At 42.5% G+C, this 26,490-nt stretch overlaps 1 protein-coding gene and 1 pseudogene across 1 annotated transcript; both read left to right on the top strand.

Annotated features, from left to right (window-relative positions):
* Positions 1 to 967: 967 nt before the first annotated feature.
* On the top strand, positions 968 to 26,391 carry ZNF616 (zinc finger protein 616). The gene is given in 5 exon segments (XM_063701875.1): positions 968 to 1,098; positions 10,235 to 10,322; positions 16,785 to 16,911; positions 23,767 to 25,968; positions 25,971 to 26,391. Coding segments are annotated over 4 exon segments (2,376 nt in total). The 5' UTR covers positions 968 to 1,098; positions 10,235 to 10,310; the 3' UTR covers positions 26,006 to 26,391.
* Positions 6,486 to 6,568, top strand: LOC115931693 (uncharacterized; annotated as a pseudogene).
* Positions 26,392 to 26,490: the final 99 nt, after the last annotated feature.

Here is a 26,490-nt window from a genome sequence, read left to right as displayed (position 1 = left end):
ATCTCAAAAGACTTAATCCATTTCAGTATCAACTCTCAAAAGTCTTAATCCATTCCTGTAGCAGCTCTTAGGGCAGAATACCCCCTAAATATTATCTGAACCACACATGGGTGAGAATCAAGGTGTGATTCATCCTGAGGCAAAATTTCTGCCCAGCTGTGAATCTGTGAGGCCAGAGAAGTTATCTGCTTCCAAAATATAATGGTGATAAAGGCATAGGATACATCCCCCAGCCCTGGTAACCACCCTTCTAATCTGTTACTGTAAATTTGACGTTTGTACTTTGCACGTGTAAAAGCACATGCAGTATTTGTCTTTCTGTGTCTAGCATATTTCGCTTGGCATAATGTCTTCCGGGTTCCTGGATCCAGCCACGGCTCCACATCAAATCCCCAGCGAGATCCTAGTTCCCTGACTATTGAGTAGCTTCAGCATCACCGGCAAGAGTGGATGGAGTCCACCAAGCTTGTAAAAATCGGTTTTGACTTAGTTCAACTTGTTAAGAAATCATCTTAGTTTCCAATATAAGTGGACCACAACTTTAAGCTTTAACCTTAAATTTTGAAACATTAACTTAAAATAGGCAGGCAGCAACGCTGCTTCACAGGACAAGAGGTAGTCAGAAAACCAAAGACATGCTGCCTGTGAACCAGAGTAAATAACAGGCTCTATTTCGGCCCCGCTTACCCCATGAAACCCCGCCCCATCCTCCGCCGCGGCTCCGTCACGCCCCACCTAGCCACGCCCACTGCCGCTCCGGTCCGGCTCCACCCTCTCAGGGTCCCTCCCCGAGTCAGGCCCCTCTTTCCGACCCGCCCCTTGCTGGTCGCGGCTCGCCCAGGCCCCGCCCCCTGGCCTCCCAGTTTTTTCTCTCCGCTAGCAGTTTCCGTCACTCCCGGAAGCAGATTGCGCCAGGGAAAGGCCTTATCGCTGTGTGTGTGTTTCAGTCTACGTGGATTAAACATTGCTTCGCTCCGTCTGCCTGGATTAAACGTGCACTTTGCAGTCCTCACTTCTCCATACCAGTGATCTGGGGATCGCTACGGACCTTAAAATACCCATAGCCCCTTCGCCCCTGCAACAGGCACTTCTCCCCACGTAAGTCCGAGAATTGCTTCCCTGTCGGTTTAAAATCTCTCTCAGGCTGTTCCTTGCCCCCTGCCTTTCTGCCATGTAGATAACCATGTCGATAACCCCATTCAGGTCGTGTTCCTGCTTAAAACTCTTATTGACCTCTGCTTCGGCCCCGGGCGAAGTCAAGTCCTCCCTCGCGAGGTGGATTCCCACCAGTCGAGACCCCCGAGCTTCGCCCTTGTCGACCCCTGGAGGGGAGCGCCCGCTTCCCAGCTGCTGAAGGAGCCGCTTCTCCTCCCAGGTCCTGGGATTCTGCAGACCCTCCCTGTCCTGAGACACCGTCCCCCGCGCCACCTAGTGTCCTCCGCGCGCCACCTAGTGTCCTCCTCACGCCGGGTCCTTCCCCTCCCCAGGCTGCCCCTTCACAACCACTGCTTTTCCTGACTCCGCGTTGCAGGAGGTCACCCGAGTCTGTCTTGTGACACCCACTGTCGTTCCCTCCCAAATTTTTACTCCACTGGAAAATGTGCTCTTCCGGGAGGTGGGCATGTTATTCCTCCCCTTTCCTCCTGAATGTGTGGGTGAGAGGGATCAGGAGAGGAAAAGAGGGGGAGCGACGGGACAGAAAGAAAAACTGGGGAGAAAAGAATGAGTACACGGCAAAATGGATGATAATTTAGGGACTGGCAAAGAGAGCAAGAGTGCAAGAGGACGCATGGAGAAAGTAGCACGGGGAGAAAAGCACATAAAGAAATTAGGGAAAAGGGAGAGCTTCAGGGAGCAGAAGGGCAGCAAAATAGAGGGGCGGCAAAGGAGGAGGCACTGCAGTCAGACGCGGGGGGCGGAAAAGGTAAGAGTTGGAGCCGCGGCTGACAGAGCCACGTGGTGCTGGGACTGAAGGAGAGGGGAGTGGGTAACAAAGGAGAGTAGAGGGAGAACCACAGCAAGGAGGAAGCCTAGGAAGTTGGGGGTGCTAGAGAGTGGGAACAAAGGAGATGTAACAGGGAAAAGGGAATTTAACAGGGAAGAGGGATTTTAACAGGGAGAGCAGACAGGGAGCTCAGATGGGGGAAAAGAGGCAGGAATACGTGGAGGCTGGGGACAATGGGAAAGTTTGGGGAGAAAGAGCAACAAGAGGTGAAATAAGTTTCGAAGCATTGGGCAGAATAGACATAAAAGAGGGAATAAAGAAAAGGGAGAAAAACAGAAAAGGGAAAAAAGACGTGCAGAATGAGAGAGGGAAACACATAGTAGTGAAGAGAGTGGGCGAGGACCCCACCCAGATGAGCGGTGAGTTGATTGGATATGGATGGTTGTTTTAATGTATTGATTTGTGACTTTATACTCTAATTTAAAATTTGTTTCTTTAAATTGTACTTATGAGGATGAAAATTACCACTCTTTTCTACAAGGCTTGTGCATTTTGTATTTATTTATGTCAAAAGATATTTGGAATCCCTATTTAGCCACAGGGCAGTGACTTGATTCAGTCATTTTGTAGCTCTTCTTTCCAGGGATGGAGTAGAGGATGGAGGAGGAGAGAAATAGGCAAGAAATGACTGACTGTCACTACAAGATGTATCTTTGGTTTTTTGTTTGTTTTTTCTCTTTTTGAGACAGGGTCTCTGTCGCCCAGGCTGGAGTGCGGTAAAATTATATCCGCTCACTGCAGCCTCTCAGCTGCACTCCATCCTCCTCAGCCCCTGAAGGTGCTGGGATTACATGTGTGAACCACCTCTACAGGCCTACAATACTGTATGTCTTTGAAGGAGAGTTGAGAGTGTTGGTTTTTTGTTTTGTTAATGGATTTATTTTTTCCTTGTAGTTGCTTTACAGTTAATTCATTGTTATTTTGGAAGCTTGATTTAAATTTTAGTTTATTCAGTTTCTTCTATAATTACTAACTTCTGAAATAAGATTTGATGTCATCCTGTAATCAGCTGATGTCATTAATTTCTAAATATTGCCTTTTTTTAACTTTTACCCCATAATTTATTAGATTTTTCAAAAACTTTCCAAACTGTTAAAGCGTCCAGTACGGTAAACTCACCACGAAGTACATTAGATTCCTCAGAACTTCTTCATTTTATAACTGAGAATTTGTACCCTTTGACCAACATTTCTCCACTTTCCCCACCCAGCATCCTGTGGTAACAACTGTTCCGCCTTGTTACTATGAATTGGACTTTTTTAGATTCTACTTGTGAGAACATACAGTAGTTATCTTTCTGTGTCAGTCTTATATCGCCCAGCATAATGTCTTCCAGATTCATCCATGTTGTTGGAAATAGCAGGATTTTATTTATTTTTATTTTTATTTTTTATTTTTGAGACAGAGTCTCGCTCGCTCTGTCGCCCAGGCTAGAGTGCAGTGGTGCGATCTCGGCTCACTGCAAGCTCCGTCTCCCGGGTTCACACCATTCTCCTGCCTCAGCCTCTTGAGTAGCTGGGACTACAGGCGCCCGCCACCACGCCCGGCTAATTTTTTGTATTTTTTTTTTAGTACAGACGGGGTTTCACTGTGTTAGCCAGGATGGTCTCAATCTCCTGACCTCATGATCCACCCGCCTCAGCCTCCCAAAGTGCTGGGATTACAGGCGTGAGCCACTGCGCCCGGCAGGATTTTCTTTTTTATGGTTGAATAATATTCCATTATATAAATATACACACACACACTCTGTATATATACACATACATAAATATATATACACACACATTTTCTTTACATATTCATTCCTGGATGGGCAATTTGGTTGTTTCTATATCTTGGCCATTGTGAATAATACTGCAGTGATCATGAGGGGGCAGAAGTTCCCAAGTTTTTTGTTTTTTGTTTTTTTAAGTAGAGACATGGTCCCGCTGTTCTGTCCAAGCTGGTCTCTAACTCCTGGTCTCAAGCGATCTTCCCATCTCAGCTTCTCAGAGTGCTGGGATTATAGGCATGAACTACCACACCTGGCCTAGATGTCTCTTAAACATACTGATTGGATTGCCTTTGGATTTATACCCAGAAATGGGATTGCTGGATTGCATTGTTGTTCTATTTTTAATATTTTGAAGAACATCCATAGTGTTTTTCATAATGGCTGTACTGATGTGCACTCCCAGCAGCAGTGTACGAGGGCTCATTTTTCTCCATATCATTGCTAACACCTGTTATCTCTTGCCTATTTGATAATAGCCTTCCTAAGAGGTATGAGGTGATAGCTTATGGTGGTTTTGATTTGTATATCCCTGATGATTAGCGATCTTGAGTACCTTTTCATATACCTGTTGGTCATTTGTATGTTTTTTTTTTGAGACAGAGTCTCACTCTTGTTGCCCAGGCTGGAGTGCAATGGCGTGATCTCAGCTCACTGCGACCTCATCCTCCGAAGCACCTGAGATTACAGGCACCTGCCACTATGCCTGGCTAATTTTTGTATTTTAGTAGAGACGGGGGTTTCACCATGTTGGTCAGGCTGGTCTTGAACTCCTGACCACAGGTGATCTGCCCGCCTCGGCCTCCCAAAGTGCTAGGATTACAGGCATGAGCCACCGCGCCTGGCATTTGTATGTCTTATTTGCAAAATGTTCAGGTCCTTTGCCCCCTGTCCCCCCGCCCCCCTTTTTTTTTTTTTGAGACAAAGTCTTATGCTGCTGCCTAGACTGGAGTGCAGGGGCGCGATCTCGGCTCACTGCAACATCTGCCTCCTGGGTTCTAGCAAGTCTCATGCCTCAGCCTCACAAGTAGCTGAGATTACAGGCATGTCCCACCATGCCCAGCTAATTTTTTGTGTTTTTAGTAGAGATGGGGTTTCACTGTGTTGGCCAGGCTGATCTTGAACTCCTGGCCTCAAGAGATCTGCCTGCCTCGGCCTCTCAACATGCTAGGATTACAGGCATGAGCCACTGTGCCCGGCCCAACATCAAAGAACTTTAAAAGGCATTCCCTTCCTGACTTAAGGAACAACTTCTCATTGTCCAGGCCTTCTTGTTGTACAGCCAACAAAATAGTGCAAATCTCCAAAATATTCTTCAGGATGTTTATTGAGGAAAATTTTATTAAAAGTGGACCCACACAATCCAAAGCTATATTGTTCAAGGGTCAGCTGAATTGAGGAACAAGTCCTAAGCTGAGCCCACGGGGAGAGTGGGCAGCTGGAGTGGTGGTGCATTGGTCCTGAGGGCGTGGAACCCAGAGCTGCAGCACAGCAAGCACTCTCGATAGTGACTTCTGTGGGGTCCATCACTTTGGGGGCTACATTTGTTATTTTGGAGTATTTGGGGCTGCAAGTTAAGATGGTTATAGATGCATTTTGGACTATCTAAATGTCAATATGGAGAGTTTCCTTGGAAGATGTTGCGTCTCATTGGGGTATGTGCATCATTGGAGACATCTGTTTTAGTAGATGGTGGTGCCAGTGTTCAAGTGTGGGGTCATTATGAATGGAATCGGGTGTCTTGGGTCATTGAGTCCTCAGGTATCTTTGTGTGTATTAGGTCAGCAGGAGTTTATGAGTTGTTGGGGCATGTGGGATTTCGTAGTAGGATATGGGGAGCACTATGGAGTATCTGGGAAGGGCGTGGACCCCAAGGAAGTTTGTAAACCTGTCTCAGTTTAGGAGGGGAACGTTAGGGCCTCAAACTCTAGTGACAAAAGGCTTTCGTTAGGGAGGGTTTTCTGTGGTGGGTCTATGGCAGGATGGTGGCTTAGGGAAGGTTTTTCAAAGAATCAGAGAATATGATATCACAACGACCTGCAGCACAAAGATTTCAATTGGGACTGTCCTCGGAAGATACAGCTGTTACTTTCTCGCTGCCAGGACAGTGGTGATTACTTTCCCCCCACCTCTGTCTGCTGCAACAATCACAGGGAGCTACGAGGCAAAATGCTTTAAACTCAGTGTGGAACAGGGATATTTTCTCCAGGCAAGAGGGTCCACTAGGTGCTGGGGAGGCAGTTTGGGGAGAGGATGGGTAATGCTCTTTGGAGAATGACAGGCCTAGTAATTGCAGAGTGTAAAGGAAAAAACAAATTTTTTCCTTTCTACTCTCACACTTAACACAGAACTCTTCTGTGGCCAGTGTTGGGGAGTTTTCTCCTACACACTAAACAATTCTCCAGCGGACACCAGCTAGATTGCCTTGTAATTCAATTTAATTCTGGCACTGTCTACCTGGAGTTAGAGTCATCTCCCACAGGTTGCCCACAGGTTAAGGGCTCAGTCTCACAAGACCTCCCCGGCTCACTTCAGCTACCATTTCGAAAGTAGTAGGTTGTCACCTGTACTTCTGACCTACTGACTCCAAATTGGCATTCCTACTACCCCAGCCAGAGGTTTGATTAATTTGCTAGGATGGCTCACCGAACTTAGAGAAACACATTTCCCAGTTTCTTACTGTTGAAGGACAAAATCACAACAAATTCGATCCTTTTATAGTTAATAAATGTGATGATTGGGTTTTCACACTCGTGTGAGATGTGCTCAAACCGTGTTACGATGTCGTGATAAGAAGGGAAATTATTACAAATTCATTTTTTAACTCCTGTTCTTGTTTTCTTTTTTGGAATTTTCTTTTTTCCTAAACGTGACTTATTTCAAGGGTCAGTTTGCTAATGTGGCGCTTAGCATGAGAGACTTCATTCTGGCTTGGTCTGGTAGTGCGGGAGCCTAGTACAAAACAACGGCCTTTCCATAAAAATGAACAAAATAATGCGCTTGGCCAGGACATGGGTGGAGCTGGAGGCGATTATCCTTGGCAAACTAACACAGGAACAGAAAACCGAATACTGTGTATTCTCACTCATAAGTGGGAGGTAAATGATGAGAAAACATGGATACATAGAGGGCAACAACACACACTGGGGCCTACCTCAGGGTGGAGGGTGGGAGGAGGGAGAGGATCAGGAAAAATAACTAATAGACATTAGGCTTAATACCCGGGTGATGGGGCCAGGCGTGGTGGCTCACACCTGTAATCCTAGCACTTTGAGAGGCCGAGGCAGGCGGATCACCTGAGGTCTGGAGTTCGCAACCCGCCTGACCAATAGTGAAACCCCGGCTCTTCTAAAAATACAAAATGAGCCAGGTGTAGTGGCACATGCTTGTAGTCCCAGCAGGAGGCTGAGGCAGGAGAATTGCTTGAACCCGGGAGGCAGAGGTTGCAGTGAGCCAAGATCGTGCCATTGCACTCCAGCCTAGGCGACAGAGCGAGACTGTCTCACACACACACAAAAAAACCCAGGTGATGAAATAATGTATACAACAAACCCCCATGACCCGTTTACCTGTGAACCAGGCTGCACCTTCTGCACGTGTACCCCTGAACTTAAAATATAAGTTAAAAAGAGAAAAAAAATTGGCCTATTATAAAGTGTAACAACTGCATCGTCTATTTTTACCTCTAGGGAATTATTTTAAACATTGTTTACTGATGGTGGTATTGCCCATTAAATGCATGCACACACACAGACCCTAAAGCTTATCGTTTCCTTCCACTCTGCCCTAATTGAAACAAAACATACTACTAACTACATTTCTGCCCGTATGAGTACCCCTCTTCTGTGCTAAAATCTTATTTATACTCTCCGTCTTCACTTCTTGCCTCCAATTCCCTCTTGAATGCATCCAGTCAAACTTGCATATCCACCATTCCACTGATAACTTTATTTTTCAGAGTCACCAGTGACCTCCCCATTTCTAAATCCAATGTATTTCTTTTCCTGCTTTAGTCTTTCTTTTCCTGTCAGGAGATTTCTGTTTAATTTTCTTGTCACCTCCCTGACCATTTTCCTCTGCTGCTGTGTCCTGACTTCGAATGTTTCTCAATGTGGGAAAGACTCATGGCTTAGTCCTTGAACCTCTTCTTATCTCTGTCCACACCTACTGTCTTTCCTCATCATCTCATCTCATGGCTTTAAACCCCACTATATTAGTCCATTCTGGAATTGCTACAACAAAATTCCAGAGACTGAGTAATTTATAAAGAAAACAGGTTTAATTGGCTCACAGTTCTGCAGGCTGCACAGGAAGCATGGCGACATCTGCTTCTGGGGAGCCTGTAGGAAGATTCCAAACATGGTAGCAGGCGAAGTAGGAACAGGTGTCTCACGTGGCGGGAGCAGGAGCAAGAGAGAGTGAGGAGGGAGGCGCTACACACTTCTAAACAACCGGATGTCGTGAGAACTCACTGTGATAAAGAACAGCACCAAGGGGCTGGTGCGAAACCATTCATCACAAATCCACCCCCATGATCCATCCACCTCCCACCAGGCCCCACCAGTAACAGTGGGGATTACAATTCAGTGTGAGATTTGGGCCAAGGACACAAACCTGATCCATATCACCCACCTACTCACCTACACGTCTCCATGTCCCCTGCAGGCCTGTCCCCTGAACTCTAGAATTCTGTGTCCTGTTGTCTCCTCTGTTGTCTGTTCAGCCGTCTAAGAGACGTTTCCACCTTTATGTGTCTAAAGTGACTTCCTAAACTCCCTAAGTACATTCTCCTGCGCTCCTGCACATCTCAGATGACGGTGGCCCTATACTTCCTGGCTCTAGCTTTACGTGTCAGGATATATTTGAAATAGAGAAGATATGACATTATATAGAAGGGTTTTAATTCAAATGATAAAGAAAAGTTACATTTACCTAAAATGGTAGGGAAATGCATAGTTTCTAAAAGTGCTGTGAGCTGTGGGAGAAAAATGTTTGAAGACCTCGTCCCTACCTGATCTGCTGCCTCGGGACCTCTCTGACCTCATTTCCTACCTGTGTCCTCCTCACTCCCTCTGCTCCAGCCACACAGGCCTCTTTCCTATTCCTGGAGCCGAGGGTGTCTACCTGGGCTGTCCCTGTGCCTAGAACTCTCTGGGCCCTCAGTTGCAGGTAATCTGGCAAGATTTCCCCCATCCCGAGCTGCAAAGGTGCCCTCTCCCACCAGCATCACATGAGACTTCCCACTCATTTAAACAAAACTTACTACTATGTTGTTTTTACATTTTGAGGATCTGGGGAAAATGCAACCCAAAGAAAAGTAACTTTGAAACAACCAACCTGCTTTTAGTTTCCCGATTTTGCTCCATTCAGCCCCTTTCAGCTTACGAAGCCAACCTCCTCCCCTTAGCTCACAGAACACTCCTTTCATTTTAAGAATGAGGTGTTGTCTGATTCTAGGATTGCAAATAAAAGCCAATAAAGGCAGGTCCATATTTTCTGCTCTGTGTGTTTCTTTCTGGTCCTTTGCCTTCCACTTTCTACAAACTGGTGACAACAAGGCCCCAAGGGGAGATCAGAGCTGGGAGACTGGGGCTGTGGTAGTCTTGCCCCCTTTGAGACTACTCAACCCTCGCTTCACACTACAGTGCTAAGGCATTTGTAACACATGGTTCATTCCCCCTTATAGAGATTCTCCTTCCAATAGTTAGGGTGGGGCCCAGCCTCCGTAATGTTTAAGGTACCCAAGTTGATTTTTTTTTTTTTTTTTTTTTTTTTTTTTTTTGGTGACAGAGTCTCTGTGGCCCAGGCTGGAGTGCAGTGGCTTGATCTTGGCTCACTGTAACCTCCGCCTCCCAGGTTCAAGTGATTCTCCTGCCTCAGCCTCCCAAGTAACTGGGATTTAAGGGGTGCGCCACCATGCCTGGCTAATTTTTGTATTTTTGGTAGAGAGGGTGTTTCACCATGTTGGCCAGGCTGGTCTCGAATTCCTGACCTCAGGTATCCACCCGCCTCGACCTCCCAAAGTGCTGGGATTACAGGCATGAGCCACCGCTCCCAGCCCCAAGTTGATTCTCATTTGTATCCAGCATTGAGCTTCCAGTCTCTGTGTCCCCCATTTCCGAGGGCAGAGCTCAGCCTGTGACCCACAGAGGGGATGGGGGGCTGTGCGCTGCATGAGGTTTGATCAGGGATAGGTCCGTGCCCTGAATGGGAGCTCAGTCCAGCCTAGCTACACACTGCTGCAGCCTGTGCGTGGGCTTCTCCCGGAGGGGAGCTAATGCTGAAGAAAACGGCGAAAGATTCACTTGGTCTTTGTGTAGGAATTTATTATTCTTGCATCCCCCCTGGTACAGTGGGCTGTCTCTCCACAGGCTGAGTTCTTCCCTGTGTGCATGGTTGTGACACAGAAAGGAATGTGTTGTTTCCAAGCATTAAACAACAGATTTTTTTACTTTCAGGTTTGATGTGTGAATAATTACATTGACTGAGAAAGAAACCCAGAAGAGGAAGAAGAGGAAGGAAAAGGAGTCAGTGATGGCTACTCAGGTAGAGTGATATTTTACTCAGGTGAAGTGATATTCTTGGTGGGTCATTCTGTCTCCTTCCTTTGTGAAGTACAGGGCGTCGGAGTTGCAAATCTTCTCTGAGTCTGAAGTGTCCTTCCTGACATATTTGCTCATGCTCATCCATGCCTTTCCTCAGTTCCTCTCATCTTATTTAGATTCCATCTCACCATGATCCAGTGACATGAACTTGGGAAGAGGCTGCACTGGGCATGGTCCTGGGAAGGGCTCACACCCAGACATGGATGGAGACGGGGTGAGGGTCCCGTGGTATCAGAGCTGTTGGGCAGCAGGGATTGTTTAGGGGCCACATCTGGATGCACTGTCAGCTTTCTGTAGACCAGGAATAGAGAAGCTGCATGTGGAAGTCACATATTAATGTGCATAAATACCTAGTAAATTATCGAAAGGGGCCAGGCGCCGTGGCTCATGCCTGTAATCTCAGCACTTTAGGAGGCTGAGGTGGGCGGATCATTTGAGCTCAGGAGTTTGAGACCAGCTGGCCAACATGGTGAAACCTCGTCTCTACTGAAAATACAAAAATTAGCCAGTCATGGTGGCAGGGGCCTGTAATCCCAGCTACTCAGGAGGCTGAGGCGGGAGAATAGCTTGAACCCGGAGGTGGAGGTTGCAGTGAGCCAAGATGGTGCCACTGCACCCCAGCCTGGGTGACAGAGCAAGACTTCATCCTCAAAAAAAAAAAAAAAAGAAATATGGAAAAGGAGGCGTGTAAGCGGAGATCTTTCTGCCTGATTTTATACTACATTTGAAGCTGTATGAATGAGTCACTATTTCTAACTGCACCACCTTAATGACGGGGAATTGAATGGAAAACTAGATACAGACATTAGAGTGTATTTTATTCCATCATTGATTTAAAAATATGAAATCAACCTGAATGTCAGATTCTAGCCATGGTCAGAATATCCATCTCACAGAGACTGCAGTGTTCCTGCGGGGACTCTTACCAGCAGTTGTTTTAAGTTTTAAGGTTATAATTTTGCTCAGATGTAAGAGCTGAACATTTGTTATCAGAGAAGACGGAGCCAAATTCTCTCACTGCACCAATTATTATTAAATATTATATTTATTTTAAACATCACATGATGTATATATTTGTTTTTTTGGTAAAATTTCAAGCAGAGATGCAGTTTAGGCATTAAGAAGTTAATACAACACGAGGATGATAGGAAATAATTTTGTTTTGTTTTTTGCTTTTTGTTTTGTACGGAGTCTCGCTCTTGTCACCCAGGCCGGACTACAGTGGCGTGATCTCGACTCACTGCAACCTCTGTCTACCGGGTTCAACCGATTTTCTCTTGCCTCAGCCTCCCAATAGCTGGGATTACAGGCGTGCACCACCACGCCTGGCTAATTTTTGTATTTTTAGTGGAGATGGTGAGGGGGGTTTCATCATGTTGGCCAGGCTGGTCTCGAACTCCTGATCTCAGATGATCCGCCTGCCTCAGGCTCCCAAAGTGCTGGGATTACAGTGTGAACCACCACACCCAGCCTGTAAATAATGTTTTATTATATATGAAATTCATGCTAAATGAGATTTTAGCTGTTCTGGCCAAAAGAGAGGGGAAAAAAAAAAAAGTAACTGTGAGATGATGGGTGTGTTAATTTGTTAAACTCTAATGACTTTTTTTTTACCATCCATACCATAATACCATGTTGTATACCTTAAATATACACAATGTAATTTATCAGCAAACAAAAATGGGCATCAAGGAAACATTTTAGCTTTTTTTTTTTTTTTGAGACGGAGTTTCGTCTTGTTGCCCAGGCTGGAGTGCAATGGCGCAATCTTGGCTCACTGCAGCCTCCGCCTCCCGGGTTCAAGCGATTCTCCTGCCTAAGCCTCTTGAGTAGCTGGGACCACAGGCATGCACCACCATGCCTGGCTAATTTTGTATTTTTAGTAGAGACAGAGTTTCTCTATGTTGGTCAGGCTGGTCTCAAACTTCCGGCCTCAGGTGATCCGCCCGCCTTGGCCTCCCAAAATGCTGGGATTACAGGCATGAGCCACCGTGCCCAGCTTTAGTTTTACACAGAAAGAAATTTATAACCTAAGAAAAGGACATCAAGGCATATATATTTTAAAAATTTAACTACAGAATATGAAATGGCTCCTAGAATGCAGTAAAGGAAAATTGAGCAAAGAATGAAAATTATTTTGGTTTGATTTCCACAAAATAATGAAACCTCCTCACAGTCCAAGGAATTGGAAAATGGAAATACGAAGGGTTTTCATTTTCTCCATAGCCTCAAAATGTAAACAGAACATAGTAGTAAGTTTTGTTTTTTTTTTTTTATTGGGTGGGAAATCTCATGTGTCGTTGGTGTATGAGGACACCATTGCACCTTAGAGTAGTGGGAAATCTTGCCAGATCCAGGAAAATAGGAAATGCACCATCCTAAAGAGGCAATCACTCTTTCAATTACCCAACCTGGAGGAACCCGGGTTTCTTTTCCTTGTCACTTTCTCCATCATCCCTCATGTTTCCGTGGGGAGCTACAGTTGTAAGTTCTGTGGCAAGAGTCAGTGAGAGGTGTCAAGATGCATTTACGTGTCATTATGAGATTTTAGAAAACAATTCTTCAGTACATGTTCTGTTGTGAAATTTCATTGTGCCAGTTTTTCAAAGATACATCTTTTTTTGTTAATAAGCACTAATAGCTTGTTTTGCATCCTCTTTGGAACAATCTCTGAATGAAGACATATGGATCTTTTATAATTTTTCACCATGGCTGCCACAATGCTCTCTTCACCACAGGTGTTTGAGGGTTCCTTCAGGTTGGTCAGTTTAAAGAGTGGTTGCTTCTGTTAGGACGCTATACCACAAAAGCAAAAATAAATAACTGATCTTTCTTTGGGAGGCCTGGCTCGCTGTGTGATTATAAAATACTGTGTTTTTTTAAGATCTAATATTTTGTTGCTTACATTTTATTTGCTTGAATCTTTAATTTGAATTTTTCTGTATATCTTGTTGTAGATTATATTTGATTATAAAGTTTTAGATTATAAATAATAGGTTCACAAGTAGATTGGCAAACCCCTCCATTTTCTTTCCAAAATTATTATGGTTCTCCTTTTACACAACACAGTCACATATTATTTAAATTCCACATATTGGCCGGGTGTGGTGGCTCACACCTGTAATCCAGGCACTTTGGGAGGCCAAGGTGGGTGGATCACCTGAGGTCAGGAGTTCAAGACCAGCCTGGCCAACATGGTGAAACCCTGTCTCTACTGAAAATACAAATATTAGCTGGACATGATGGTGCACGTCTTTAATCTTAGCTACCTGGGAGGCCGAGGCAGGAGAATCACTTGAACTTGGGAGGTGGAGGTTGCAGTGAGCTGAGATCGTGCCACTGCACTCCTGCCTGGGTGACAGTGAGACTGTGTCTTTAAAAAAAAAAAAAAAAAATCCCACATATTTTGTTTGTGTTTTCATGGCTCTGAATTTTTTCAGTTGCAGGCCTTTATGTCACCATGTCTTCCAAAAAGAATCGAGTTTGTCAGTCTTTGATAATATCTTTATTAGGTCTTTCATTAAAGCTTGTTTGCTTATGTAAAGTTCAGTAATGTTAGATATATTCACATTATTTGTTGGACTCCCAGAATGCATATGTTCTTGGTGCTTGACGGTTTTTCATGGGCCCATTAGACTCTCTTCATTTTCTTTATTTTATTTAATTATTTATTATTTATTTTTTGAGATGGAGTCTCGCTCTGTCGCCCAGGCTGGAGTGCAGTGGCATGATCTCGACTCACTGCAACCTCTGCCTCCTGGGTTCGGGCAATTGTCCTGCCTCAGTCTCCCTGAGTAGCTGGGACTACAGGCACGTGCCACCACATCTGGCTAATTTTTGTATTTTTAGTAGAGACGGGGTTTCACCATGTTGGCCAGGCTGGTCTTAAACTCCTGACCTCAGGTGATCTGCCTACCTTCGCATTTCCTTTATTTTTGGAGACAGAGTCACACTATTGCCCAGGCTGGAGTGCAGGGGTGGGATCTCAGCTCACTGCATCCTCTGCCTCCTGTTCAAGCGATTCTCATGCCTCAGCCTCAGATTACAGGCATGTGCCACCATGCCTGGCTAATTTTTGTATTTTTAGTAGAGATGGGGTTTCATAATGTTGGCCAGGCTGGTCTCGAATTCCTGCTCTGAAGTGATCTTCCTGCCTGGCGTTCTGAAAGTCCTGGGATTACAGTTGTGAGCAATCATGCCCGGCCCACATTTCTTTTTAATTCTTCAAAGCCAAGATGTAAATTGCCATTTCTTTCATGTAGGTTTGTAGAGATTCAGTTGGTTTCTTTTCGTAGACCGTATTTCCCTGTTTCTTTGTATGTTTTATTGTCTTCTTTTATGACTTCAACATTTGAAAAAATCAGCTGCCTCCCCAGATTTGGTGGCTGCTTTGTTCAGGGAGGACATTCCAATCAACTACCCTAGATTCTGGAGACTTCCCATGCTTTTTCTCTGGGCCTTTGCTTGTCATCTCCCTATTGAAGAGGTTTGCTGCTTTCTACTCAGAAGCTCCCCTATTTTCTGTACTATTGTGGATAGACTCTGGTACTGCAGATATCTGTGGTACTAGATCTTCACCCTCATGTCTTTCTGTGTTATAGCAGACACTGGTTTATGTCAGTCATCTTTTTGCTCAGTGGCCCCTAACCTTTCATCCTGTTCCTTTCAGTGCTACCACAGGAGGTCACCACTAAGGCAATTCTCAGCCTAGCCATGGAGGCAGGGACACCTTAGAGAGTGCTTATTAGGGCAAGGTCAAGGGGAGCCCTGGAAGCAGGACCACCCCTGAGACCCCAGAACTGTAGAGTCACCAGTATGTGATCCCAGCTCGGGAAACCACAGCCTGTGAGAAGTTCCATGTGGGTGATCCCAAGAAAACTAATGGGGCAGGGATCCCCAGGACACTGGGGACCTAATTCCTACTCCAGGATGTCTAGAAGGTGGGACATAGAGTCAAAGAAGATTATTGTCAAGCCTTAAGATTTAATATGTGTGCCCTATTTGAGTTTCAGACTTAACATGGGAGTGGCTACCTCTTCTTTCCTGTTTCTGCATTTTGGAGTTGAAATATTTAACCTGTGTCTACGCCACCATTGGATGTTGGAAGCACTTAAGTCATTTGATTTCACAGGTTCACAGCTGGAGAGCAGTTTGCCTCAGGATGAAACACATTTTTGAGTCTCACCCATATCTGATTTAGAGTATAGTTAGATGCAGCTGTAGACTATAGACTTTTGAATTGGTAGTGGAAAAAGTTAAGACTTTGGGGGGCCATTGGGATGGAATGCATTTTGCATGTGAGGAGTACATGAATTTGGGTGGGGCAGGATGGAATACTGTGGTCTGAGTGTTTTTCTCTCCTCCACAATTCATTTGAAACTTAATCTCCAATGCCCAATCTCCAAGTATTATGAGGTTTGGGTTTTAGTAGGTGATTGGATCCTGAGGGGTCTGCCCTTATCAATGGGACATGGTGTTCTGGTCAGTGAGATATCAAAACGCTTATCCTACGGAGTTCACTGCCTTTTGGCCTTTCTGTCCCTTCTGCCACGTGGGGACACAACGTTCCTCCCCTCCAGAAAATGCAACAAGACACCATCTTGGAAGCAGGGATCATCCCTCAGCAGACATCAGTCCTGCTGGCACCTTGATCTTGGATTTCCCAGCCTGCAGAATTATGAGAAATATATTTCTATTGTTCATAAATTACCCAGTCTGTCTTATTTGGTTATAGCAGCACAGACAGACTAGGATATTCTGTAACCATAATGTAACTGTTTGATTGTTTTGATTCAACTCTAATTCTCAGACATCTGGGTTCAGATGCTTGCTCTGCCATTTTCAGGTTGTTGACCTAGGCAAGTTTGTTAGCGTGTCTGTGACACAGTAACATGGAACAAGTCTCTCTCTCATAGGCTATTATGTTGTTATTTGAATTAGAACGTGTAAAGCATTTGGAATAATGCCCAGCACATGGGGAGTGTTCCAAAACTTTAGTCATTGCTGTTGCTCTGGTCATCACAGTTTTTAGTTTCTGACCTTTAAAGCCGCTGTAGACATTGTCATCTCTGAAAACACCACTCATATACTAGCTCACCTAGACACAGTTGATGTATGGAACATAATATCTAACACTTTTTAAGGGATAACCATGTGTTTTTCTTATTTGTGTATTTCTTGTATTGTCCACAAAAATAGAACTATACACTGATGTAGAGAATATAATAGTCTCCTATTGTATTTTATAACAAACTAAAATTAGGGACCAATAACTTTCTCACAGATGCCTTTTATAGATATGTCAAAACACACACTTCAAAGTGATGTGATAGTTCTCTCCTCATTTTGTGTAAACAAAAGAGCTCTCATATTGCTTCTTTTTGAAATGTGTTTTTCATTTCAGGGGCATTTGACATTCAAGGATGTAGCCATAGAATTCTCTCAGGAGGAGTGGAAATGCCTGGAGCCTGTGCAGAAAGCTTTGTACAAGGATGTGATGTTGGAGAACTATAGGAACCTGGTCTTCCTAGGTGAGTATAATTTCCTTCTAGAAGTTCAGATTTGCCCTTGTGCATTTTTGTATTTTCTCTGTTGTCTTTCTTGGGAGCCCCTCCGTTATTTGAGACTGAAGCCTTGTTGGTTCAAAAATAAAAAGCTTCACAATGCTGTATCTGGCCTTTCACTGTCTCCTTTGTATATATTTTCTGCTGCCTTCTTTGTACATCAGTGGTGGTTCCAGAGCTGAAGTTCGCAGAGAACTTTATGGCAGAGTTAAAATATCCAATTCCCTGTTTTCTGTCCATGTGCTTTTTTGTTTGTTTAAAACAGGTTCTTGCTCTGTTGCCCAGGCTGGAGTGCAGTGGTGTGATCACAGCTCACTGCAATCTCTGTCTCCTGGGCTCAAGCAATCCTCCAACCTCAGCTTCCCAAGTAGCTGGAATTATGCATGCGTGCCACCATGCCCGCGTAGAGACAGGGTTTTACTATGTCACTCAGGCTGCTCTTGAACTCATGGGCTCAAGGAATTCTCTGGTCTTCGCATCCCAGAGTGCTGATATTATAGGCTTGAGCCAGTACGCTTGGCCTATCCCTGACCCTGTGATCCACCTGCCTCAGCCTCCCAAAGTGCTGGGATTACAGGTGTGAGCCACCACGCCCGGCCAAAGCTTATATTTTTTAAGTCCACATAATTTGTTTTAAGTGACCGCTACTTTAATCTGGTGCATTTTCATGTATTATAAGTGAACTTTGTTTTTATTTATTTAATAATCAGTTCCATATTTTTGAGGATACTCAGTTTTCTTTGTTTTATGTTTCTTTTTGAGGTAGTGTTGTATTGGGGAATGTGTATCATTTTATATATTTTACAAGATTTGTTTCTTTAGTACAGATAGTATAGCTCAGGAGCAGTTTCTCTAAAACTTACACAAACTCCATCGTGTTGTAATAAGACAGTTTCAGTTATTTCTTTTACTCCCATTTCTCCTGACTTAATTCCTACTATTAAATTTGTTAATGAGACCAGGCACGGTGGCTCACGCCTGTAATCCCAGCACTTTGGGAGGCCGAGGCAGGTGGATCACGAGGTCAGGAGATGGAGACGATCCTGGCTAACACGGTGAAAACCCGTCTCTACTAAAAATACAAAAAATTAGCAGGGTGTGGCGGTGGGTGCCTGTAGTCCCAGCTACTCAGGAGGCAGAGGCAGGAGAATGGCATGAACCCGGGAGGCGGAGCTTGCAGTGAGCAGAGATTGCGCCACTGCACTCCAGCCTGGTGACAGAGCGAGACTCCATCTCAAAAAAAAAAAAAAAAATTGTTAATGAAATTGATTACAGTTCTTTTCATTGGAAATTTTTTAATACCTTGAATATATTTTTTTAATATAGTTACTATCTTAATTGTAGAAATACCATGAAAGAGATTAGTCATACTTTGTTTTTATTTGTTTGTTTGTTTTGTTCTGTTTTTTGAGACAGATTTTCATTCTTGTTGCCCAGGCTGGAGAATAATGGCGCGATCTCACCTCACTGCAACCTCCGTCTCCCAGGTTCAAGCGATTCTCCTGCCTCAGCCTCCTGAGTAGCTGGGATTACAGGCATGTGCCACCACGCCTGGCTAATTTTGTATTTTTAGTAGAGATGGGGTTTCTTCATATTGGTCAGGCTGATCTTGAACTCCCGACCTCAGGTGATCTGCCAGTCTTGGCCTCCCAAAGTGCTGGGATTACAGAGGTGAGCCTCTGCGCCCGGCCTGGTCATACTTGTTATATCAGACACATTGCTTTTCTGTAGTAAGTTTCAGTTTCCTAGATATAACTTGCTGGATTTTCTTTAAATCACACTTTTTTTTTTTTTTGGAACAAGTGCTATATTATAATAATTATTCTCCTGTCTGCTTTCAAGTCCATCATGTTATACTGAATTATTATTTTCAAATCTTACTTTATTATACATGTAGCCCATTTCTTGCACTTCAAGAACTTCTCAACTGATGTTTATAAAACCTATATATTTTTTCCCGTCATGCTTAGGGAATGAGCAATACATTTTTTTTAAAAAATTATATTTTATCCGGAAGTGTTTTTCCTAAGTTTTCTTCTAGGATTTTTGTAGCCTGAGGTCTTACATTTAAGTCTATATTCATCTTGAATTAATTTGTGTATATGATGAGAGATAGGGGTCCAGTTTCATTCTTCTATATACGGCTAGCCAGTTTTTCCAGCACCCTTTATTGAATAGAATGTCTTATCTCAATTGTTTTTGTTGACTTTGTCGAAGATCAGTTGGTTGTAGGTATGTGGCTGTATTTCTGGGTTTCCTATTCTGTTCCATTGGAGATCTTCTATTTTAACAGAAGCATTTATATCTAACAATTTTCTATCTTAACACTGTTTTCTCTGCATACATAAGTTTTGGTATGTTCTATTTTCATTTTCCTTTGTTTTGAGATATTTTATCATTTCCCTTGAGATTTCCAATTTGACATATTGGCTGTTTAGGAATATGTTGTTTCCACATATTTGTTGATATTCTAATTTTTTTTCTGCTGTTGATCTCTAGTTTTATTTTATTATGAAGGGATAAGTTACGCTTTATGATTTCAGTCTTTCAAATGTGTTAAACGAGGTCAGGATTTTGAGACCAGCCTGGCCAACATGGCGAAACTGCGTCGCTACTAAAAATACAAAAATTAGCTGGGCGTGGTGGTGCGCACCTGTAGTCCCAGCTACTCGGGAGGCTGAGTCAGGAGAATCACTTGAACCTGGGAGGCAGAGGTTGCAGTGAACCAAGATCATGCCACTGCCTTCCAGCTTGGATAACAGAGCGAGACCCAGCTTCAACAAAAAATAAGTGTTAAAAAGTTTTACTTTTAAATATTTCTTTTGAAGAATGTTCTGTGTGAAGTTCTGAAAAAATTCTTTCGTGCTGTTTTTGGGAGATGTGTTGTGCATATGTAGGTTAGGTCCAATTTAACGTATAGTTTAGGTTGCCTGTTTACTTACTTTTTTTCTGTCTGTCCTATTTATAAAAGTGGTCCATTGAAGGCTTTTATTATTACTGTGGAACTTTTCTCCCTTTAGTTATGTTTCTCTTGCTTCATATATTAAGGATCTCTAATATTAGGTGCATATATAACTGTAATTGGTATATCTTCTAGTGAATTAACCCTTTAATTATTACATAATGCCCTTCTTTGTCTCTTGTACCAGTTTTGACATAAAGTCTGTTTTGACTGATACCAGTTTAGCCACCTCTGATGTCTTTCTGTTACCATTTATAAGGGATATCTTTTTTCACCCTTTCAATTCAGCCTGCATGTGTCCTTCAAATAAAAATGAATCTTTTGTGGATAGCGTGTAGTTGGAGCCTGTTTTTAAAATTCATTCAGCCAGTCTCTATCTTCTGATTGTGGAGTTTAAGCCACTTACACTTAATGTAATTACTGATAGAGAAGGACTCACTCTTGCTGTTTTGCTGAATGTTTCCTATATCTCTTAGATTTTTTTGTTCTTCATATCCGTTACTGCCTTTGTGTTTATTTAGTTGATTCTTTTGTCTTGACATACTTTTATTTCCATTGTGTGTGTCTTCTATACATTCTTTGTGGTTACCATTGCAATTACAGAAAACACTTTAGATTTATAACATCCTGTTTTAAACTGGTAACAGTTTGACTTCAGTCACATAGAAAAATGACTCCTTTACAGGTCTGCTCCCATGTTATGTTTTTGATATCCCAGATTACTTCCATATATACTGTGTCTCCATGAACGTGTATTTAAACCTTGACAACAATTTCCTGCTTTCTTAGTTTTTTCAGATTAATATTTGCCTATTTTGCTAGGGTTTCTTCTTCTGCATCCCAAGTCTCCTTAACATTGTTGTACTATCAATAAGGTTTTATGTTGTCTTTTTGTGTATGTACAGAATAAATTCATCTATCTCCTCTTCATGGCTGTTATCAAATTTTTTCTTCAGGATTAAATTGTAGGAACATTTTTTCGCATATCTCCTGATATGTAGGGTTGTTGAGCATATGCCTGGAAATATAACTCGTGGGGCATTCAATTTGATAAAATTCATAGCATATATTATAAAGACATAAGTCTGCTTTCTTCCCATATCCTCACACTGCCTCCTTTTTAACTGTCTTCCCTTGTCCTGTGCCCATAGTATAATTCCCATCTTTAAGTATTGGCCAGTATAATGCTACTTCTAAATTAGTTTCTTTTTTTGTCCAAAGTCAGGATTTTAACTGTTCCTGGTGAAATTATATACCCACAGCTCTGCAAGCACAAACCCTGCTGCCCCATGCACATTACTCCTTGCCCTTTCCTCTTGCCTTTTCTCTTCCCTGGCCTTTCCTAAAATAGTACTTTATTCCAGACAGAATACCTGGCTACTTACTAGCATATTAGTTTTACACTCCCATTATTGCATAACTCCTTCATCTCCCACACTACTCTCACTCTGTAAGGGATGACTGTACTCATTCACTTGATCACTTCCTTTTTTTCTTTTTTTCTTTTTTTTTTTTTTTCATATGGAGTCTTGCTTTGTCGCTCAGGCTGGAGTGCAGTGGTGTGATCTCGGCTCACTGTAACCTCCACCTCCCGGGTTCAAGCAATTCCCTGCCTCAGCCTCCCACGTAGCTGGGATTACAGGCACCTGCCACCACACCCAGCTAATTTTTGTATTTTTAGTAGAGATGGGGTTTCACCATCTTGGCCGGGCTGGTCTTGAACTCCTGACCTTGTGATCCACCTGCCTTGGCCTGATCACTTTCTGAGAACACTGTCTAAATCATTATGTGCAGGGAATGATGAGTCAGATACTGTCATTCATGGGGATGGCTGAATAATGCTTTTGACAACACAGCATGGCACTTGAAGTATTTCTATCTACACTCTTAGTATTTGGGGTGGCCTGTTATCTGCAGTACCTGCTTGGGCAGTTTTTGAAAAAAACATAATGTTTGATCCTGCAAACGTAGGTGCATATCTTACTTTCTTTGTAAATTGGATGTAGATACATGAATCCCATGGGCATACTAACTGTGCTTGTGTGTTAAATAGTGGTAATTTACCTCAAGACTTTTTAAACAAGTTAGTGCTGTTAGCTAGTCTAGAATATTGTTTTTTAGTAAAGACTCACAGATTTCTTTGTTAAATAAAGCATATCAACATTGTTTTATGTTTATAATGAAATAGCATATTGGCTTTACCCTGGTCAGCATGGCTACCTATAGTAGATATTGTAGATTGGGTGGTTGAAACAACAGAAATTCCCTTTTCACAGATCTGGGTGGTGAGAAGTCTAACATGTCAAGACCAGCCATTTTGGTTCTTGGCATGGCATGGGCCCTTTTTCCGGTTTACCATGGCTTTCTCTTTCTGTGTCCTGACATGGCAGAGGACCGAATTGCCTCCCAAAGACCACATCTCCAAATACTATCACATTGAGGATTGGGTCCTCAACATAGGAATTTTGGCAGACATAAGTCTTTATATCAAAGCAGCCTTCATCGTATCTGTAAGTTTTCATTTTGTAGTTTCTTCCAAACAGTGTTTGTTGTCTTTTATCTTAGTTCATATGCTTTTCAAGTAGAAATCTCTTTATGATATATATTTTGTGGCCAGTTAACTAGGTAATTAGAGGCAATGAATAGGACCAGGTGTGGTGACTCATGCCTGTATGTAATCCCGGCACTTTGGGAGGCTGCAGCAGGCAGGTTGCTTGACCTCAGGAGTTCGAGATCAGCCTGAGCAACATAGGAAAACTCTGTCTCTACCAAAACTACAAAAAAATTAGGTGGGCGTGGTGGTGAACATCTTTGGTCTCAGCCATTTGAGAGGCTGAGGTGGGAGGATCGCTTGAGTCTTAGAAGTGGAGGTTGCAGTGAGGCAAGATTATGCCACTTTACTCCAGCCTAGGTGACAGAGTGAGACTCCGTCTCAAGAAAAAATGACAATAGATAGGGAGTTGCTCTATTGATTGTTTCATAGGTGTAGGCATGAAATCATAGTATTTTTCCTTCCCCACTTTTTATTCTATATTATGTTGTGTATTTACCTTTCTCCCATCCAAGTAGTAACCAGGTCTGACACTGTTTAGCTTCTGAGATCAGCTGTGTTCCAGGTGGTATGGCCATAGACATATTTATCTTTCTTTTATCTTTAAAAGTCAGTGATCTCAACATATTTTCTAGTTATCATATGCTGTCTCTAGAATATATGTTCTTGCTTATTATAAAGGGAGATTTGTTTAGAATTCCATACTATAAATTTGTGTATTTGCATATGATGCAAACTTGTATATGCAATATACAAATTTATAGTATGGAATTCTAAGTATATTGTATATTGTATTTTACTTACCTGCTGGTTTTATCGTGGGTTATTAGAGTGTTTTATTTATTAATTTATATGATGATATTAATTAGTTTATCTTGTGAATGTTTACCATTACACTATATCTTGCTGTAGTTTGGCATTTGTTTGTACACAGTAAATATGAAGTAAATATATATAACTTTTATTCTCTTATGAGAGAGCCACATTTTCTGCCAATTGGTTTGTAATTTGGTGTCATTGGTTGCAAAATACTTGTTTTAGTGCCAATATATGTTTGCACAACATAAGTCTTTTGGTCATAGGATGTTTGAAACTAGGCTTTCCTAAAATTAATTTGAATTACATGTAGTCACCCTTTCTTTACTATAGACTTCTATTCATTTTGTATTTCTAAAAATAAAAGATCATGGTGGAGAACTTTCACACCTGTCTAGTATAAAGATTATGTTTAGTGTAGGTATGTTTCCAATATAAAATATTTATCAATAGTAGTAGTTTAAAAGAAACTCATGTTCATTATGTTTTGCAGGTATCTCTCCTAAATGTGTGATCAAGGAATTACCACCAACAGAGAACAGTAATACAGGAGAAAGGTTCCAAACAGTGGCACTGGAAAGACATCAAAGCTATGATATTGAAAATTTATACTTCAGGGAAATACAGAAACATCTACATGACCTTGAATTTCAATGGAAAGATGGTGAAACAAATGATAAAGAAGTGCCAGTGCCCCATGAAAACAATCTTACTGGTAAAAGAGATCAACATAGTCAAGGGGATGTAGAAAACAATCATATTGAAAACCAGCTTACATCAAGCTTTAAGTCACGTCTGGCTGAACTGCAGAAAGTTCAAACTGGAGGGAGACTCTATGAATGTAATGAAACAGAGAAGACAGGTAATAACGGTTGTTTAGTTTCTCCACACATTAGGGAAAAACCTTATGTATGTAATGAGTGTGGCAAAGCCTTTAAAGCGTCTTCCAGCCTTATTAATCATCAGAGGATACATACTACAGAGAAACCTTACAAATGCAATGAGTGTGGCAAAGCCTTTCATCGGGCCTCACTACTAACTGTACATAAGGTAGTCCATACAAGAGGGAAATCATATCAATGTGATGTATGTGGCAAGATCTTCAGAAAAAATTCATATTTTGTAAGACACCAAAGGAATCACACTGGACAGAAACCCTACATATGTAATGAATGTGGCAAGTCCTTTAGTAAAAGTTCCCACCTTGCAGTTCATCAGAGAATTCATACCGGTGAAAAACCTTACAAATGCAATCTGTGTGGGAAATCCTTTAGTCAGCGTGTCCATCTTAGACTTCATCAGACAGTTCATACTGGAGAGAGACCCTTCAAATGTAATGAGTGTGGCAAAACCTTTAAACGGAGCTCAAACCTCACTGTACATCAGGTAATCCATGCAGGAAAGAAACCATATAAATGTGATGTATGTGGCAAGGCATTCAGACATAGATCAAATCTTGTATGTCACCGGAGAATCCACAGTGGAGAGAAACAATACAAATGCAATGAATGTGGCAAGGTCTTCAGTAAACGTTCAAGTCTTGCAGTGCATCGACGAATTCACACTGTAGAGAAACCTTGCAAATGCAATGAATGTGGCAAGGTCTTCAGTAAACGTTCAAGTCTTGCAGTGCATCAGAGAATTCATACTGGACAGAAAACTTACAAATGCAATAAATGTGGCAAGGTCTACAGTAAGCATTCACGTCTTGCAGTGCATTGGAGAATTCATACCGGCGAGAAAGCTTATAAATGCAATGAATGTGGCAAAGTTTTCAGCATACATTCACGACTTGCAGCTCATCAGAGAATTCATACTGGAGAGAAACCTTACAAATGCAATGAATGTGGCAAGGTCTTCAGTCAACATTCACGTCTTGCAGTGCATCGGAGAATTCATACTGGAGAGAAACCTTATAAATGCAAAGAATGTGGCAAGGTCTTCAGTGACCGTTCAGCTTTTGCAAGGCATCGGAGAATTCATACTGGAGAGAAGCCTTACAAATGCAAAGAATGTGGCAAGGTCTTCAGTCAATGTTCACGTCTTACAGTGCATCGGAGAATTCATAGTGGAGAGAAACCCTACAAATGCAATGAATGCGGCAAGGTCTACAGTCAGTATTCACATCTTGTAGGGCATCGAAGAGTTCATACTGGAGAGAAACCATACAAATGTAATGAATGTGGCAAAGCCTTTAATCAGGGCTCCACACTCAATAGACATCAGAGAATTCATACCGGAGAGAAACCTTATAAATGCAATCAGTGTGGGAATTCCTTTAGTCAGCGTGTCCATCTTAGACTTCATCAGACTGTTCATACTGGAGACAGACCTTACAAATGTAATGAGTGTGGCAAAACCTTTAAACGGAGCTCAAACCTCACTGCACATCGGATAATTCATGCAGGAAAGAAACCATATAAATGTGATGAATGTGGCAAGGTATTCAGGCATAGTTCACATCTTGTAAGTCACCAGAGAATCCACACTGGAGAGAAAAGATACAAATGTATTGAATGTGGCAAAGCCTTTGGGCGGTTGTTTTCCCTCAACAAACACCAAAGAATTCATTCTGGCAAAAAACCTTATAAATGTAATGAGTGTGGGAAATCTTTTATTTGTCGCTCAGGCCTCACTAAACATCGAATAAGACATACTGGAGAGAACCTTACAACTAAACTCAATGTGACAAGGCCTTAGACGTTGTCCTAGTTTCTGGAATCACCGAATAACTCATACTTACTGATATACCTTGTATATTTACCCCTTCTCTTGAAATCCCTATGGAATTGTAATCTCCAGTATTGGAGGTGGGGCCCATTGGGAGGTGATTGGATCATGGAAGTGGATTTCTCAAATTGAGAAAGATTTAGCATCATCCCCTTGGTGCTGTCCTGGCAATAGTGACTTCTCTTGAGGTCTGGCTGTTTAAAAGTGCATAGCACTTACCTGTTGCTTGCTCTCATTCTCACTATGTGAAATACCTACACCCGCTTTGCCTTCCACCATGATTTTAGCCTTCCTGAGGCTTCCCTAGAGGGTGATCAGATGCCAGCACCGTGTTTTCATTTAAGCCTTCAGAAATGTGAGCCAATTAAACTCTTCTCTTTATACATTAGCCAGCCTCAGGTTTTTTTTGTAGCAATGCAGTTATGACTTAATACATTTACACATGCAGTAAATATACCTAAGTTTTAAGCTAGTATTCACTACTCAC

This window comes from Gorilla gorilla, chromosome 20, assembly GCF_029281585.2.
Source record: "Gorilla gorilla gorilla isolate KB3781 chromosome 20, NHGRI_mGorGor1-v2.1_pri, whole genome shotgun sequence".
Taxonomy (NCBI): Eukaryota; Metazoa; Chordata; class Mammalia; order Primates; family Hominidae; genus Gorilla; species Gorilla gorilla.
Note: the sequence above shows the minus strand (reverse complement) of the source record. Positions and strands in the feature narration are given on the sequence as shown.